The sequence below is a fragment of the Pholis gunnellus genome (genome assembly GCF_910591455.1).
Source record: "Pholis gunnellus genome assembly, chromosome: 5".
NCBI lineage: Eukaryota > Metazoa > Chordata > Actinopteri > Perciformes > Pholidae > Pholis > Pholis gunnellus.
The window spans coordinates 4,105,620-4,125,064 of NC_136531.1; the positions used below are offsets into that span (position 1 = coordinate 4,105,620).

Below are 19,445 nucleotides of genomic sequence, written 5' to 3' on the forward strand. Positions count from 1 at the left end.
CCAGAGACACGTCTCTTGTTTTTGTCCGGTCTAATAGCCGGGCTGTGACACGACAGACAGATATCCTAACTTTAAAAAGAAGTGAAAACGCTCTCAGATTGTTGAACGAACCCTTTAAGGTGAAATTATCTCACCACATTTTATTTTTTTTCTGAAATGATTGTGTGCGTCCAAAATGTTTCAAAGGAGCAGTGTGAAGGATTTAGTGGCATGAAACGGTGAGGTTGAAGATTGCAACCAACTAAATACTCCTCCGCTCACCCCCCCCCCGTGAAAGGCTCTCTCTTGAGCCAGTGTTTGGTTTGTCCGTTCTGGGCTACCGTAGAAACATGGCGATGCAACACGGCGGGCTGAAGGGGACCCGCTCCCTAAGTAGATACAAAGGGCTCATTCTAAGCTATCGAAAATACAACGATTCGTAGTTTCAGGTGATCACACACTAATGAATACATAGTTATTAATATTATATTCCATTTCTGACAATAAACCCCCTAAATCCTGCCAATGAGCTGCAGTTCCCTCAACAAACAAGACAACATTCATACTGACATATTTAAGCCTTTGAAACAAATGAGTGTAAAAATATAATGTACCCATATACCTATATTTATATATATATATAATATATATATATATATATATTATATAATATATATAATTTTATATATTAAATGAAGAATCTTTGTTCAGTCTTTGTGAGAATTGGAAGCCATTTGGTCTCCAATGTCACAAAAATAAAAAAAAACACAGGGAACATTTTTTCCATCTGTTGAGACGAAGTTCTTCTTCTCCTCCTCCTGATAATCGTAGACAAGACAAACGACAACAGCAAAGTCACAGCGGCCTCCGTTCCCCACGAGCCCCCGCTGCCTCAGCCCACCGCTTTGTGTTTCCCGCCGCAGCAGCGGCAGGCCACGCCGCAGCGGTAGCACGCCCTGAGGGGGGCGTAGCAGCACATGCAGGGCGCCAGAAGCGACAGACCCACCAGCGCCGACCAGCGCAGGCAGAAGCGCTCGTCGCTGGTGTCGCAGGAGCACGGGTCCGAGTAATCCCCCTCCGTGTCCGACATGCAGTGGTACAGCAGGCTGTCCGCGCACCACATGAAGCTGACCCGCCTGATGCAGGTCTGGATGGGGTCAGGTGCTTCCTGGCAGCGGCCCCGCCCATTGTCCTCGTGGTTAAACATGTCCTGACAGTAAACGCAGCGCGAGCGCTCGCCGTCCTCCTTCCGCCGCTTGCCTTTGGGCTGCACGGCCCGCGGCTGCACCGTCACCACCGCCCTGTGGCCGCCGCCCAGTTCCAGGCAGCCGGGTTTGCCGTCGCAGCCCCGCTGCACGTCGCAGCTCAGCGGGTACGGGTAGGCGTAGTTGTGTTTGGGCGGCTCGCTCTTGGCGAAGTGTACGTAGGCGTCGAGGTTGTCGGGCTGGGCGAGTTTGTCGCGCGTGGAGTTGGCGTGGCGGTAGTCCTCGTAGCCGGTGAGCCAGTTCCGCTCGCGGGGGTTGATGCGCACGATCTCTTCATCCTCCACCTGGAAGCTGACGTGACGAGGGAACATGTGCACCGCCTGCAGGGACACAGAGGAGACGGAAACTGTTGAAACGTCTCCAGGGGGACATGAGGTCAGCAGGAACAGGGGAACACAGCTGCTAACAGCAGTTCTCCTTGCAAGGCCTTGTGGGTCATGAACTCTTTATGGTTAGTTCAGTCAAATGTGTTCTATGAATAAATCTCAGCAAATCAGATGTGGCTTTGCAGAAATGCAACATTTTTATAATAATAATTTTGATGCTGATTTGTGATGTCTGCATTTCTATCCGTCATTGTATCTACGATGTAGATGTTCACTGTGGGTCATTGAGAATAACTCAAGCTCAATTCGATCTTGAGCCATTTTCGAGCTGCACCGCTCAGGCTCTCTACTCACCTGGTCCAGGAAGTAGTGATCAGAGGGCCGGTGGTGCTCGTAAAAATGTCCCAGGATGCAGTGGTGCCGACGGGCCTCACAGAAGTTGTGCGGGGCCAGCGTGTGCATCGCTGGCTCTCTCTTCTGGGACGAGTTCGACGAGCTGTCGGTGGCCGTCTGGAGGACAGAGAGGAGACGGTGGGAATGAAAACCTGCAGGAATGTTTGAAGGCTCGTTCTGTTGTGAAAACTGAAAACTGATCTCAAACACTCAGCTTTGTTGCACCCCTGGCCACACCCCAATCGGTGATCTCACCGCAGGTGTTTTCAGGTTTGATAGCTGATTGAAAATACCTGCTCTGAGCAGGGAAGTAGTAGTAGATGTTAAAACATTTTGCTATGAGCACTTCACGGATTACCTTCTCCTCCATGTATTTACTGTAGACTGACTAAAAGATGTCTTCCGGCTGTGGTTGGTTGTTCCTCGTCACACAACGTGCGCTGCAGCGTTTCCACAACTGTTGAACTATTTTCAGCTTTTGAGCGCGTCTTCCTCGTGTCTACGTTGACAACAATGGACCTGAAGGAAGATCATGTGATCTGATCGAAAGCTACGAAACAGCTACTTAACAGACTTCTTGGTGAGATTTTTTCTGTTGACGTATACTACACACAAACCAGTCTGTTCTCGTGCAAAGCTGTAAAAAAAAAAAATTTGCTTGAAGAACACAATTTTGAGAAACTCGCAGAACGGTGACGAGTACACCACGAGAGCAACAAGACTGCAGCTGCAAAAAGGAGGGAAATAACATAATTCATAGGACATAGCTGTAGGACCTACGTCATTGGGGCGCTTTATGTTAATTGTAGAATGCATGGCTGCATGTAAAAGGGAATATCATTGGAGTATTCATTCTCATTGGCCATGTAAACAGCTTAGTTTGTATATTGTTTTTTCCAGAATAAGGACAAAAAACGTAACATTTTGTGACTGTAGACGCAGTCTTTTGATCTTGACGAGAAGTTAACCCACTGTGTCAGCTCATGATGTAAAACAATGTGACACGTATCAACTCCTCTCTGAAGCCACCTGAGCTTCACTCCACCAGACTTCTGTGTGCAATTAGTCAAGTCCGAGGAGGAAAAATAAAAGACCTCCAGAGCAGCACAAACGTCTCTGAAGTCTTTGTGTTTTTTTTGGGCCGGCGTTAAATGAATCCCAGCCCCGGCGCTTTGCGGCCTGCGGCCCTCTGAGCGCTCGGCGGCGTGTGCTGGGTTGCGTCATCCTTCGGGGTCGACACAAGCTGCAGCTTTCATGTGGCTCGCTCGGATCACACAAGAAGACTTCCTTCGAATAATAGAAAACTGAGGAACTGAAGAACCTGCCGAACTTCGCAGCGAAGAGAATGAACTGCTTTCTCACATTTCTGGGTTACTTTCAGCTGTGCAGCGAGCAAACGCACAAGAACAAACTGTCATTTTGCTTTTATTTTACATTTCTGTAAATCTTTTGACTGTTTTACAGAATTCTGTGTGAACTGTTCCTCTTAAAGCTGCATCTCTGCATCTCTGCGTGTGAGTTTTGTTCACATTCAATCTTTCTCACCAAAATGCAACGTGAGCCTCTTTAAGGCCTGGCAAACATGGTGAAAACATTTCCCGCCTTGTAAAACATTAGCATAACATAAAAATGTTTGGGAAATTGCATTTTCCACAGTAGCCTGAGGTTTGCTACTTGTCCTCTTTTATTAGTGTGTTAATGTCCCCGACTGTGTCACACAGTGGTCAGTCTTTGAGATAAAGCCCAGATTTCTCAGCATCCCATCAGACGGCTTGGCGTGGCTTTTTAATGACACGAAGCGGCAGTCCGATCGACAAACAGCGCATAAACGCCGCCGTCCTTCGTTAAAAGTAACCCGTCCCGATTCGGTGTTTGCCTGCCAAGTTTCAGACCCCTTGAGAGTCGACAAACCCCAGCTTTAGTCTCTCAGAGCACATTGCACGGTACAGATAAAAATAGTTTCTAATTATATTTGAAACTATTGTGTAATATAACAAATTCTGTAAAACTTTACTAGTGTTCAGATTTTGTGACGCAGCTGTGTTTCAGTGCTTAGAACCTCCATAGTTTCATAACTACATCATTTAACCTCCTGCTGTTTCTCCAACAAACCCAGTCCAGCAGTTGGTCAGGATCTCCTCAGGATCTCCTCCGTTATTCAGGGGCCTCCAGAGGAAGCACTGCTTTATGACCGGCAGGGTTTTATTTACTCCTGGCAAAGCTTGATCTACATCCTCATTGTCCTCCGAGCCTCTTCAGCGCCTCTGAGTCGAACTCTTCTAGTTCCTCCTCATCCTCCTCCTTCTCCTCCTCCTCCTCGGGGAGCCAGACTTCAGACTTGCGGACAGGACGGGTGGGAATGATCTGCAGCCGGGGTGGTTCAGCCACGTTCCCCTTCGTCAGCCCGGCTCTCCTCTAAACGAGGCCAGCTATGTAAACAGGCAGCTCAGTGACGGATTACTGACAGGTCAGACTCTTCTCCATAGCTGGACATCCTGCGGAAACGATACACCCTTCTTTCATTGAAGCCAATGGAAAGACGGAAAAACTGGACTGAAGAAGGAAGCGGGACTTGGTCCCTTCATCGGAGGATGGAGGTGGAGGAGACACTGTGAATGTACTAAATGCAGTATGTGTTTGAAGAGAGTACAGTTTAAAGAGCAGGGAGGAGAGATGACAACTAACAAAGGTGACCACAGCTGTATAGTGATGGTTTCCAGAGACAGGCTAGCTGTTTCCACTGGCTTCCAGTCTCTATGCTAAGCTAAGCTAACCTCGACCTGACTCCAGCTTCGTACATGACGCAAAATCATGCAACTTGACATTCAACTTTCCTATGTGGTCTGCACATTAAAATCACATGGTTTCTTTTACAAACATGAAAAGAAATTAGGAAAATTCATGTCTGTGGAAAATAAAGAAATATAGTGAAGTGATTGTGTGTGTGTGTGTGTGTGCTGCTCGATGGTGACTGCGATGTGTGTCTGGTCAAAAACACCACCATACCAAACCCCTCCCGTCCTTCGTGCTTCCTGTCTGACACCCCCCAAAGCCCAACACACACACACACACACACACACACACACACACACACACACACACACACACACACACACACACACACAATTTTCTGAATCTTGAACCCAAAATAACAAAAAACAGCCCCTCCCTGTATTTTCCTCCTGGTAAAATATAGAACACTTAAGAGGGAAAAACACAGTTTCTATCCAGGAATGTGAATTATGATGCACAGCATTAAAAAATGAAGTAATAATGGGTCATATTGACGAAAGATGGAGATGAAGTTGGGAAAATGTGGCTCTTTATTAACGCTCGCTCCACTCAGACATCTAATGCATTCAGTTTGTCAAAGTCATCCTCAGCGTTCATCAGTGTTTTATCAGCTGGAGGACGAGGAGTTTCTCACCGTGAAGACGTCGTCATCGCCGAGCTCCGCCTCATTCTGCAGCGTCGATGAGGACGTGGTCGAGCCTGGAGGACACACGGGACACAACTTCTTTTAATTCATTTGCAGTAACAGTATTATTTATCACGGTCTGGACCTTTCAGGCCAGGTTTGGGTTTGGCTATTTTCAAAAGTAATTTATAGAGTAGCTGATGCGTTGCTGGAATTCTAACAGTCAGTAATGAATAAAATAAAGCAGAAATATGCTTTTGGGTTGCGTCAGTATACCAGCACTGTTCAGTCGGCCTTAAAGATGCAGGTATGGATCAGGTTCTGATCTCAGTTTAGGTTTGTGCTGAACTCTAATCAGCCTGATCTCAAACACGTAAAATGATCACACACTTACATGAAGGTGATACGTTATCTGTTAAAATGTTGCGTCGCTTCTATGCAAACAATTGTCGGGGATGGACGCAGGGATTCCCAGATTTTTTAATTACAAAAGCTACGTAAGAAGTTACATTTCAGACGTAGTTCTTTAAACCCAAACTGATCTTTTCTCTGTAGTTTTGTTGCCTCAACTTAACAAAGTAGTTTTGTTGCCTCAACTTAACAAAGTAGTTTTGTTGTCTCAACTTAACAAAGTACTTTTGTTGTTTAAACCTAACGTTAAATTGTTTCTTTGGTGAAGCCAGCAACTTCCCCATACATCTTATTAATTTGCATGACATAAACAATTGATTGGCTAAATCCACTCACTGACTTTTAAACGCTGATCATGTGAAGTTATTCAGTAGTGTTTTACATAAACACAACATAGTTGCTTTCAAAAGGTATCCCAATACTTTGCCATACGTTAAACTCCTGAATTGTTTCTTTAGAGCCTTCTTCTTTGAAGTGTGCGACCGGTGCGTACCTTCGGTCAGGTCCTCCAAGGCCTTCCTCACCCCGCGGTCGAAGGCTCTGGCGTCGGCCGGGCTCTGGAAGGTCAGACCACACTTCCTGTTGTCCACTTTCCAGTGGTGGAATGTCGGCGTGGCCTTCGTGTAGACCAGATCCTTCTTTAAGAAACACTCCAAGATCACCTGGAAGCAAAATCACATCGGACAAACACGATGAGACGACCTGAATAATGAACTTATTCAATACAGGAGTTAGTGACACCATTTAGGAGTTTTGTGCTGCATCAAGAAAAGTGTGAATCCACAAATGTATTGTATGTCGAATAAATAAATGACCTGATGTTGACAGCTGTTGACAGCATGTCTTCTTATCTTACAAGCTGTGGTATAAAGCCAAAAAGCTTGAGACTGGAACAATGCCTCGGTTATTTCTCAATAAACTGTGCAAGAAAACGATGAACTGAACTCATGTTTTAAAATAACGTTGGAGAAAGACTTCTGGTGTTTGTATGTGGCATTCAGAATAATAGAGGGTAGTGATAATTAACTGCAAGGTATTTCATTGTCATACAAAATACTATAAATCATGTGCTGTATTTATTAAACTGAGTAACATCATGTTAGCCGTTGTGAAAGTTTTCCTTCATCCTCTCATATAAACAACACATTAACAGGACAAAGGATTGCTTTATATACATTTTGGGGATGAAATAGACAGAAGAAGAAGACCTGTGTAATTTCTGCAGAAACATTGGGATGCAAAAGCTGTGACTGAATAAAAAAACGAGCTCTTTTATTGTCATTAAAATGCCGCTGCACCGACCTGCTTGTCTTTGAGCCGTTCTCCGTGGATGAGGAAGGTGTTGCGTCCCAGCAGTTCGCTCGCCAGCAGCCTGCACACGCCCACTCTGCTCAGGCAGCCGTCCTGCGCCAACCAGCCGCCACTCGAATCGTCTCTGGTCATCACCACCGCTTTGACGCGCACAATGTAGCTGTCACTGCAACAGACCGGAGAGACACACAGTTACACCAGTTACACAGTAACAAGGTGAAGGCAAGCGGAAGGATGGCGCCAAAAGCACTTTTTACATTTTGGATACCAAACAGGTGGCAGCAAGTCACAAGTAAGTCGTAAGTCTTTGCAGTCAAGTCCCAATTCCTAAACTTTGAGTCCTTCACAGGTGATAATGCGCTCTCGACCAAATGTAAAGCCGTTTGTCTCCTTCTATAATTTTCTACTCGTATGTTTAGCATGCTACGATTAGTTTTTTGTTGACCACTGTGTTGACCACAAATTTATCTTTGGTATAGTTTTTTCCAACTGGCGCTCAGTAACGTAACGTTAGTTCTTCAAGTATTGAAAAGACTCAAAACTAGAGATTGAGACCATAAACTCATGTTTACAATGTTTACTGAGGTAATAAATCAAGAGAGAAGTAGAGTCATTTTCTCATAGACTTCTATACAACCAGAGGAGTCGCCCCCTGCTGGTCAGTAGAGAGAATGTGAGTTTAAAGACACTTCTGCATCGGCTTCACTTGGAGGTTGCCGCCTGGGAGAAACCCTGGATCAGACCGACCAATGGTGAGCGAGTTCATGCCAGTAGTGTGGTCCAATCAGAACACGCAGCACTGAGGATGACACACCTTCCTTTATGTTCTTTACTGAACATAGCATTCACCTGTGCTCATACACACACACACACACACACACACACACACACACACACACAGACACACAGAAAACCAACAAACCCTCGTCTGAGCTGCCGGCAGAAACTAAATCTTCACCCTCAGAAGATAAAATAAAATGGAGACGCCGACTGAAGCGCGTCGAGGTAAAATACAAAAATAAAAAAACACTCTCTCTCCGTCTTGCCTTTTATACTCAGACATCTCTCGTACATCCTGTTTCCACGGTCACAGTGTCACGCCGGTCTCCGTTGACGACAGGCTGTCGAGCTGTGCTGCCGCGCGCCGCCGACGCCACATCCTAACAGGCCTCACACACACACACACACACTGCTTCCCTCCGCTGTGTGATTCAGCCTGCCTGTCAAACAGATGGTGCTCGTGTGTGTGTGTAGCATGAGTCATCACTGCATTTGCCGGCAGCGTGCAGGGACACACACACACACACACACACACACACAGGAGGGACTATATACTTGAGTTTGGTTCCAAAATGAGAGATCCTCCATTTGCAAACAGTGACACCTTCACTTACAAAATGACTGATGATGTAAAATGTATTTTTCAGACTGCAGTCAGTCAGGTTTTTTTAGGACGCTGGTCAATCGGTGGGTTTGTCCCTACGACACATCGGACCAGACAGAAATCATCCCCGCAACTACTATACGTAAAATAATTTCAGTTTTATGAGTCCTCGTTTTTTAAGTTCTGTCCATCGTTTCTATCCTTTAATTTTCACGGTTCCATGTGGCTGATTCCTAAAGATCAATTCAAAGATAAATAGAGTGAATTTATGTAGCGGACAGTCAGCGGAGAGACGTTCCTTTGAGTTTGGTCTCGGTTGGCACGAGGCGACGATGTGACTCAACTCAACAGTCACATGACCGTTGTGCACGTTTCGACTTAGCTCACAGCTGATCACCATGGATGCCTCTATCAGATATAATGGAAATCCATTTTAGAGCCTTAAAATTATAAAGCCGACCAAGAGTCTGAAACAAATTGTCTTGAACGACTGATCGATTTAGTGCCGTCATGGTTACGCTAGTCTTTTCAATGGTACTTTAGTGATCGGATGCACCACATCAGAACCCAGTCCTCATGTGTGTCCAGTTCACTTGGATGTGACCTGCCTGATCGGATAGTAATCGGATGTATTTTGTGATCAAAGGAGCGGCTGTAAAACGGTGGAAAGACACATTTAATTTCCCATAATTACTTCACCTCGTAATGTTTCCTCCCTGCAGCATTAAAAGACTTGTTTAATTGAAGAATAGCTGCTAACAAACTTGGCTAATTCCGCGATAAACACAATTTCCTATAAAAGCTTTTTTTTTAAGCAGTCAAACCAGGAAATGTGTTTTCATAAGCCCTAACTTAACAGACTCTGACTCCGCTCTGCTCCAACTAGGCGCCAACCTCCAATGAGGAAGTGTCTTAAACTTGCATTCTCTCTAGTGTCCACCAGGGGGCGACTCCTCTGGTTGTATAGAAGTCTATGAGAAAATGACTCTACTTCTCTCTTGATTTATTACCTCAGTAAACATTGTAAACATGAGTTTATGGTCTCAATCTCTAGTTTCAAGTCTTCTTCAATACAGCATGATGTTCATTTAGTACATTATGGTCCATTTAGAGTCAAACAGACCATAAAGCAGGGTATTATCTAGGGCGGGGCTACTGTGATTGGCAGGTTGCTACCAGAGCTGTATACGTCGCTCCTCATCACTCCAAATATGGTCACTTTCGTTCACCGCAAAAAAAAACAAGATGGCAACGGACAAAATCCAAGAGAGGAACTCCAGTGTGGGGGTAAAATGATGGAGATCGATGTTTGATCAAATGTTCCGATTGTTCCCACATGATGTCCACGCCTCACTGAGATCTAAACTCAATGTGAGCCCGGACACCTCGAGATCCGATCTCGGAGCGCACAGGCTTCACAGTTAATGCATCCTGTTGTGATCGGATGACAAAAGTCGTAATTAAAATACAGATGTAACCGCGGCCTAATACTTTCAGCACGACACACGATACAACCGACTGTAATGTGTGCATCATAAAAGATACAATGTTCCAGTCAGCATCCGTACATTGTCTGAATGGCTCCAGTGTGTTGTAGCTTTGTGTGTGTGTGTGTTATATAATATCACAACACACACACACACACCATGTCCCTCTGAAGGTCTTTCCAGGTTAGAAAATGTAGGTTGCATTTTAGTGGGAGGACTGCTCTTATCAGGAGTGTGTGTGTGTGTGTGTGTGTGTGTGTGTGTGTGTGTGTGTGTGTGTAGGTGTGTGTGTGCCAGGTGTCTCAGCGTTGTCAGGCTCATAAAGAGAAGGTCAAAAGTTTATAATGTACAACGCCCACCTCCACCCGGACAGGTGAGGTGATGTCAACCAACTGACTCAGACACAAAGTCCAACGACCGTCAGTGTTTCGTTTCCTTGTGAGAAGTCATTTCAATCTAGAGGCCTTCAAAATTGCAGTTTTAACAATTTTCCACCACATGTTCTCAAGTTTGCTCGATGAGGTAAATACATCCTATTGTTCCTGCACAAAAAAATAAAAATGCATCAAAGTCAATGTTGTTGCTAATCCGTGACATATCTCAAAACAACGGGCGTTATGTCCTCAGACTGGCATTTATAAGTCTGAACATGATTGGACAGTTATGATCAGGACTGAAGTTGAAAGATTTAAATAATAATGTGTAGTATTTTGGTGTTTTTGAAGTAGACATTGTTGTCCTCAAAGGACTCGGAGGTTGAGCACACAGATATCGTTCTGTCGGCTTTCTGTCACGCTGGTCTACGGTAACTCCTCCCTCTGTTAAGACACAAGCTTGTTTTTCCGTCAGCGCTGTATCACCGATGCTTCCTCTCACCGACTGTCTGAGCACAGAGAGCAGCTGACTAACAGTCTCGGATCAGAAATGCACTACAGAGCTGCGCTGGGAGTTACAAGACAGTTTTTACCGGCTAAAGGACCTGCACCTGATGACTCAGCTAATGTATTTGTCCTATTAAGTCGCGGCTGATCCAACAGAATCTCTGTGCACTAAATGAAATGCCATATAAAATGGTGCGTTGTTCGGACTCAACACGTATTTTACATTATATGGATCAAAATAATTTAACCTTAACTCGAAAACCCCAAATCAGACCCAACATTTAAGTATCTTCGTCTGTTTATTTCTCAGGTTACCAAAGTTTGTGTTTTTTATGAGCGGAGGTAACGTTGGTCACGTCAACATCAGTTGGTAATCATGACCAAGAATTTGACTCTTTTCCTTAAAGCGCCAACATTTACGAGTTACTAGCTGTGAGGGATGATCCCTGACCAGCTGTGGAGATGAGGCACTGACGGGTGAATTCACAGAATTGTGCAGCTGAATGGCAGAATGCACGTTTTAAGACCATTCAACATCGGCCTCACTCGTCAGAACTACAAGTCACTGCCTGGGTAGGACCCTGAATACTTCCGCTCTCTGCTTCTCTTGATCCTCCATATTTATTACTGCAGCTTAGTTCACTGATGGTGAAATAGGGAATACAACTTGAAGGCAAAGACGACTTGAAGATCGGGAAAAGAAGACTCCAGGGGGGGCGCGTCTCCAAGAGATCTACATTTTGCAACAACATCATAAGAAATGTTCTAATATTGATTCTAGGGGTGGAAACCAGAGCTTGTTTAAATGGGCGAAAGAAGCTGCAGCAGGAAGTTTGTGTTTGGACCAGTGAACGGCAGTGAACTCCAGAATGTTCTACCCCCACAGCAGGGACAGTTTTGGGTTCCTCGAGTCCCTAAAAAGAAACATGTCCTTGGTTCCTGTGGTGGAAACAGGCTACACGTAGTTATTTATGGAGGCCCAGTGTGGCCCACAAACCGCCATTTGGACATCCCTGCCCTCAAACAGCCCTGTCCTCAGAGGACACGGTAATGAAACGGCTGCTTAGAGCACTTTAACAACAGTGTGTGGATGCACTTAAACAAGCAGCATGACACACACACACACACACACACACACACACACACACACAGCTGACCAGAGATGCAGATAATAGCCTCTGGTGGTCTGTTTGCTCCATCATCATGAAAGACAAACACACACACAGTACATAACTACACAAAATGCTCCCACAGGAACACACGTGTTGTCAATCACACACACACACACACACACACACACACACACACACACACACACACACACACACACACACACACACACACACACACACACGCGGTCCATCCGGGCTCATGACTTCATCATCATCAGCGTGGAAAACCTTGTGTCTCGGAGGTCTGGATCAGCAGCAGCTGGTGTTTGACTCGCTCTCTGCCAAACCTCTCAATGACTCTCCTCCCTCGCTCGCCCATCACAAAGACGTAAAGTGTGCGTGATGTTTTTTTTAATGTTTTAGAGGTTGTGTTTTTTTGTTTTGTTTCTTTTGCCACCGGATGTGTGAAACGTGAGCGGCGTTTGAAGTCGATCCGCATCGACCCACAAAGGAAATCCATCTTCCATTAGTGGCGCCCCGCTGCCGGTCGGACGTCGCTCATCGCCGACCTCCAAACTCAACTTCAACACCTAAAATGTTAAAATGATCCCAGGAAGTTATGATTTGGTGGTCTGTAGGTCAAAAAGGGTCAGATCTGGTTGAATTAGTTTGAAAATAAATGTTTTAGACACTCTAAGAGTATTTCAATTTCAACTTTATATTGAAACATAGTCATTGTAAAAAAACGAATGTAGTCCAGTTGGACAAACAATAGAATAAAGAAATATACATAAATTACTTAATAATACTCTTAACCTTTCACACAGGGAGAAAACATCCATTTCTTGGGTGCACATGCAAAATAAGTGATCAGTCCATCAGCTGTACTTAAAATGGACTAATAAGATTTACTGCACGAATATAAAAAGACGAACAGTTCGTGAAGTTTATGTTTACATCTCATAAACAACAGCTTACAGGGAGAAAGTTACTCCCTCAAACAATCGGGCAGTTTAATGATTGTGATTTAATGATCACGTTCATCATATCAAACCGTCTGTGACTTTTATTCTGGTAAACTTCAATGTCAGGTTATTTCATTAAACCTTCTTGATTAAGTGACTCTTGTCTGTTGAAAACTCTCAGCGCTGTTTTTTCTTTCCGTGTCACATGATAATTCATCTGCTGTTCCTCGTGTTCCTGCGTCTTTGGATCTTTCGCTCTGCAATTCTTTACGACCTCTGGTATCCGCTTGAACTAGTAAACAAAAACCGGTTTCTCAGAAAACACCCTGAATGCATCACACCGTGACCTTAGATTCCCCGGCACTATGAACCTGGACTGTTTTACTGCCGCTGCAGACACAAGTCTTGAGAGACCAACTCAAGGTATTTTCCTCCTGATAGGAGGTTGAACAGGGTCAAACACGGTTTCTTTTTTTACACCTGACAGACAGTGTTCAGGACAGATTTCACACATGCAGCAGCTGCTGGGTATCGACCTCATACCTGCTTCCACCTTTCAGAATTCAAGGCCGTTTAGTGGCTCAGTTTCTGAAGCTAACGTTAGCTCCAGCAGCTACAGTGTAGATTCAAAGAGTGTCAGATTATCAGATGTGACTCACCAACCCATTATCTCCATGAGCTGATGACTGTGCATGCGGCTGTTATCAATACTTAATGTTAAGTCCCTGTGTATTTCTGTGACTTTGATAAACTGTTTTTACTTTAAAGTTGACTTGACAACAAACAATTCCATCGTTGTAGGTAAAAACAAGTCGTGTGATCGTGCTGGTCGATGATGATATGTTGACCACCAATAAGCCATAAGGAGCGTTATTTGTGGAAAATAATTGCAACATAAATTCCTTATCAGACAGAAATTAACGTAATAAAGATATCATGGCAGAGGGATGAGGTCGAAGTCATTACCCCAATTTGAATGGATTGTAGGATGATATCAGTCAATATATATATATATATATATATATATATATATATATATATATATATATATATATATATATATATATATATCACAAAATAAAACAGAGGGACTTTTGGATACATTTTCTTGTCGCACCGTAAATCAGAAAACACTGTCAACAGCCCCCCAGAAAAGAAATGTTCACCATGGTTTTAGTATTAAAATGTTGTATAAATGAGTCTCTGAATGATGTGTGAACAAACCTCTCTGTAGAAACCTTCAGAACATAGAGAGGAATGAAACTGTACAGTTTGGTGTATGTAAGAGCTGCTGAAGTGGAGATTTCTGGATCAGAGTCTGAGAACAAACTCATTTCGAGAAAACGTCCTTTAAAGAGACGTTTAGTTAAAGTACAGACATTTAGAAGACACTACAGGTGAACAGGGTCAAACAATTAACTCATAGATATCACCATGAAACTTCACCAGTTCATTACCGACAGTAAGAGGATTATTTATTGTATTACAAGTTTTCTGAAATTGTACGTTTTAAGATGCAAATGAGGCATTATGCTTTGGTAACTTTTGGTGAATTTAGGAGAAATCTACAGACGCAAACCGACAAAGTAGGAAAATAAACAGCTAAACGTGTATTTTGGATGTTTTCTTTCCACTGGTCTGAAAGGTGACATCCTATGGAAGCAAAATAGCCCCAAATCTGTTTTTTTTATATTTGTCTCCACGTCTACGAGCACCGGAGCGTCTCAGCTGAAGTGACCGGGCACCAGCAGCTCAGCTGGAGGTCAGCACTAATATAAAATCGATGTTTTCGTGTGCGGGTGGAGCCGGAGCACCGGGGACACTGCTGCCATGCTGACCTTTCCTCAATGTCATTTTCAACCCCCTCCTCCCTCCCCTCCGGCGTTATCGACAGCTCTCTGTGGGCGGGTCCGGGGGCATCGGTTTGCCCGATCAATAAGAAACACCCCCACATGAACACCTCTGGTGAGGGGCAGGGGAGAGTTTCACTCCCTCACCGTCCAATGAAAACCAAGAATGCTCCAAACAAAACAAAGAAAACTCCCGAGCAGGCATCAGATCACCTCCCGCTGCACATCGGGCTCGTTGGTGAAGCTGCTGAGCTGCTGCTGCTGTTTCTCGACACTCTGACGACACCTGAACAACTCAGGACGATGACATCACTTCACCTCAGTGTGATTGCGTTCACTGAGTGTTGTCTTCTCTTTCGAGGCTTAAATAAAGATGTGAATGAATGAATGAATTGACATACTCGGCTGTAATTGAGCAATACTTTTCTGACGTTGTTGCTGTGCTGCTGCTAAACAAAGCCGTTGACTATACAACATTCAGCTTCTCCGCATCGTGGAATTTTCTTCTGTAGGTTCAATTGCATTAACACAAAACAGACTACGGGTAAATATAATATAAATAATAGGACTGCATAATTAATCAAAACTTTATCAAAATCAGCCTAATGCAATTTTTCAATCGCAGGACGCACAATATTTGTTAAAGGCGTAATATGTTTCAAAATACCATTTAAATCACATACTGTGTGATATAATATCACTAATATCACAAATCATATCGCAATTGCAATGTCGGTCAAAATAATTGAAATAAGATATGTTTTCAAAATTGTTCAACCTTAATAAATAGTCCCATGAATGTTAAAATATATTTCAAACGTTACCGTCCTTTACTTGCATATATGTTTTATTTTGATGTTTGATTCCTTCATTTTCAGAGACTATCACAATTACACATTATCACCAACATTTCACCCTATTGCAGAGGGGTTAACTCGGCCTGCATGAGGCCTGAGCGAATGTCTTACTTTGGAGACGACGAGTGTATCAACAGATTTTAGTGAGTCAATAAAATTGAAACTGAAAGTGTGAGGGGGTGACCAAAGCGAAGAATTACACCCACGCGTCCAAACGAACAGCCTGCTACCTGCTTCTCTCTGCGGCCTGGTGCAGTCTGGGTAAACATTTCACAAGTTGAGCCTATTATCTGGCCGAACGCGGCCGCGTGAGTCATGTGTTTACCTGCTGGGGTGTGCTCAGCACGAGGCCGTCCAAAGAAAAGCTGGCCTGCTTCGTCAGGTTACCTGCAGCCTACGCTCTCCACCCGGGACAAACAATCTGATTTGCTGAGGAGTTCATTCAAACGGTTCATTCAAACTCTGCAGCTTTTAGTACTTTATTACAATTAGGAAACAACATCTAGAGGCCCGGAAAAGAAAACGAAGCGAGGCCTGCGATCTTGTTGAGACAATCAACTGGAGTCTGCTGATATACGCTCACATGACACGTTCCTCTCACTGCTACATTTATCCATCGTAATCCTGTGTGTACTTTAGCCTTCAGTGCGCCGCTCACCTTTGCTGCATACCTGCTGCCACATCTGCACACCTGGAGGTTGTACCCGGACCTGATTCACCATATCTTTTGGATCAGTGCATCCGATCAAAAGGTCTCAGTATAAACTCATACGACATACGTCCACGTCTGAAGTCAAGTCTTTCTACCTCCTGTCTGCATCTCCCAGATCTCTCTCTCTCTCTCTAACAGCTTTCGACTGTTAGAGTCTAGACTGCTACGCATCCCAGAAATGAGCGCCTTCAGAAAGTCTTTCCAGGAAGTGCAACTGGGTGTTGCACTCAGTTGTTACCATGAAAAATAGCAGAATTTTGAGGAATGAAAACAGAGAGTTAAAGAAAAAAAACAACTGTTGGTGACGGAAAAATTAGAAATATTGTCGGACGCAGCTCGGTCTATTCCAGTGTTGGAGTTCAGCACGCTTGATGCTCCGACGAGCACTTCTTTTGAAACATACTGACGTCTTCAAGAGTAACTTTGGTATTTTTCAACCTGGGCCCTACTGTCGCCTTTTATCTTGTGTCTAAGTGTTTAATGTGTGCAACCATTGGTTCAGTACTGAAGGAGAACGCTGCAGCCGCTAACTGGTTGTGCTGTAATCTTATTAAATTAAACTCCTCACCGTCAATGTATGTCCACTAAAAGTGCTGGGTTATTTTGCGCTTTCCGTTTGTTATCGTGTCATGTGACTTGAGTGAGTGAGAGTTGGAGAGAGAGGAGTCCAGGTGTTGTCTGAGATTGTTGTGTTCGAAGGACAGAAAGCGCAGCTTAGTGATGTCTGAAAGATTTGGCGCTGAATATTTAGCTTTTCAGAACGAGACTTCTTCAAGCGAGGTGCACAAAAACAAACAGACCTCATCAGGAGAAACTTTCAATTCTCTCTAAGGTACCGGACTCAAAAGCTGTTGTCCCGATTACTCACTGAATTACTCATAAAAACATGAGAAAATAGGGTTAGAAAATACCGGAATTACCCTTTAACGGCTCATGTAATGGTTAAACAGCACTGCGTAAAAAGTTCAAGCACAGATTTCTGCCACAGCACTAAACATTTGAATTCTGCTGTTCGCAATCATTACAACGAAGGATAATATGATCGCTACCATGATAACTTTCTACAGTCGTAAAATCCTTCCTCGTTTTAAATATGGAATAGCTTTAATAGCTACCTAATGAATCTGTTGCTCCGGCTCTTTACAGGATAGGACTACATGTCTTTATTGCTGCACCAAGGCAAATACTTGGCAATAAACCTGATTCTCAAAGTGGAATCTTGGATCGTATTTTACCGTCTAATCTGTACCTGGAACATTTTTTTTTGTTGGATAATTAAATAACAACAAACCCCTTCAGAGAAGGAATAATCCCGCTTTGAACTGGTCACAGCCTGCAGACATATGCACCCTCATGATGAGTCACAACATACAGTGGCCTCATTGGAAAGGGGTCATGAGCCAGACAGGCCGCTTCATACCGGCGGAGGAACCAGGAACCAGCAGTTTCTATGAAGCAAGGACATGCTAACGCGCTCATTAATAAAGCCATGTTGGGATGTTGCATGCAATGCCTCTGCAGAACCTCCTCTGTCTGCTCTGTCAAGTCCATCATGATGCAAACTGCACCCCCATCGCCTCCTCTCTGTTATGACTGTAGCACATCTGCAGGAGGCTGCACGCGTTTCTTCTTCTTGTGAAATCTCTCCGACCTCAACCAACCTCTCCACGAGGAGGAGGAAGGTGAGGAGGAGGATGAGGGTGAGGAGCCCCCCCCCCCCCCTCCCCTCAACACTTGAGCCCATAACAACATATCAGGACCAATCCCTATCCATGTGATCAATGCACAAGCGGCCGCGCGCCAATACGCAGCTAATCATAATAATTAGAAAATAATAATGATGCGGTGTGTTATTATTATTATTATTATTATTATTATACTCACTCGTCTGGTCGCGTGTCCTCGCTCATCTTTTTCTGTTTCACCTCCGGTAATAATAAGCTCCCGCCGCGTCTGCACAGTGCGGTGTCTTCATGTTTCCTCGCCCTTCAGCGGCAGCGGCGGCAGAAGCGGCGGAGGATCCGGTTCTCTCCCTCTCTCCGCTCGGTTCTTGATGTGCGTTATGTATTCTCGGATCTCCGTCTCCCTCCCCACTCCCCCTCCTCCTCCTCCTCCTCCAACACCACCTCCTCTTCTTCTTCTTCTTCTTCTTCTTCTTCCTCTTCTCCTTTCACTCCTCAATTACTGGAGCGCATCCGAAGAGGCGCATCCGATCTCCTCTCCCACCTCCTCCTGCTCCTACGCCTTTTCTTCTTCTTCTTCTTCTTCCTCCTCCTCCTCCTCCTCCTCCTCCTCCTCCGCCGCCTCCTCTACTTCCTCCCCCGCCGGACCGGGCTGGAATGCGGTGACCGAAAATGGTGCGCTGGTATCGGTGAGGATGGCCCCGGACGAGCCCCATCTCCTCCTTACTCCATGTTGGATTCAGTGAGCGCAGGCAGAGCGGAGCGGACTGAGGAAGAGGAGGAGGAGGAGGGGAGACGGTGACGTCAGACCCGAAGGACTGCAGAGTCACGTGCCACCATATCATAATAATAATAATAATAATAATAATAATAATAATAATTTACAAATGCTACACTGTATGTGTCATATGGCAGCAATAGATAACACGAACCAATAGACCTGCAATATTGTAATTTTAATATTTTTAGTATTGTTTTATATCTATTTTTAATAAATAGTATGTACACTAGCAGCAGCAAATAGTAATATTAAATATGAGCAATTTAAATACTACAAAAAATACTAGTGGCTATGGTAGTAGCATAGTAATATTAGCAGGCCTAGTATTCGTATAAGAGTAGGAAGTTGTTTAGATGAAAAAAGTATATTCGCCCAATGGTATTGTGTATGGTGGCTGTAGTACTGGGAGTAGTGGAGGTGGTATCAGTAGGCCTACTATAGTAGTTACATAGTGGCACTAAAAGTTGCAGTAGAGGACCAAATGTGCACATGATAATCCTTCAGGAGGAAGGGTTCATACATACACATATGGCACTATGTCTCTGAAAGGTTTTAGAATGTGTTTTCATTTTAAACATTTTATGTGATTGATTGATTGATTGATTGATTGATTAATGAAGTGTATTGAACG

General features: G+C 44.2%; 1 protein-coding gene across 1 annotated transcript; it reads right to left on the minus strand.

Annotated features, from left to right (window-relative positions):
- Positions 1–565: 565 nt before the first annotated feature.
- spred2a (sprouty related EVH1 domain containing 2a) lies at positions 566–18,419 on the minus strand. The gene is made up of 6 exons (XM_079159811.1): positions 18,236–18,419; positions 7,095–7,269; positions 6,286–6,454; positions 5,391–5,455; positions 1,925–2,080; positions 566–1,564 (listed from the first exon to the last, which is right to left on the minus strand). The coding sequence occupies exons 1-6, from the start codon at positions 18,259–18,261 to the stop codon at positions 872–874; spliced, it is 1,284 nt and encodes a 427-aa protein (XP_079015937.1). The 5' UTR covers positions 18,262–18,419; the 3' UTR covers positions 566–871.
- Between the last annotated feature and the right edge of the window lie 1,026 nt (positions 18,420–19,445).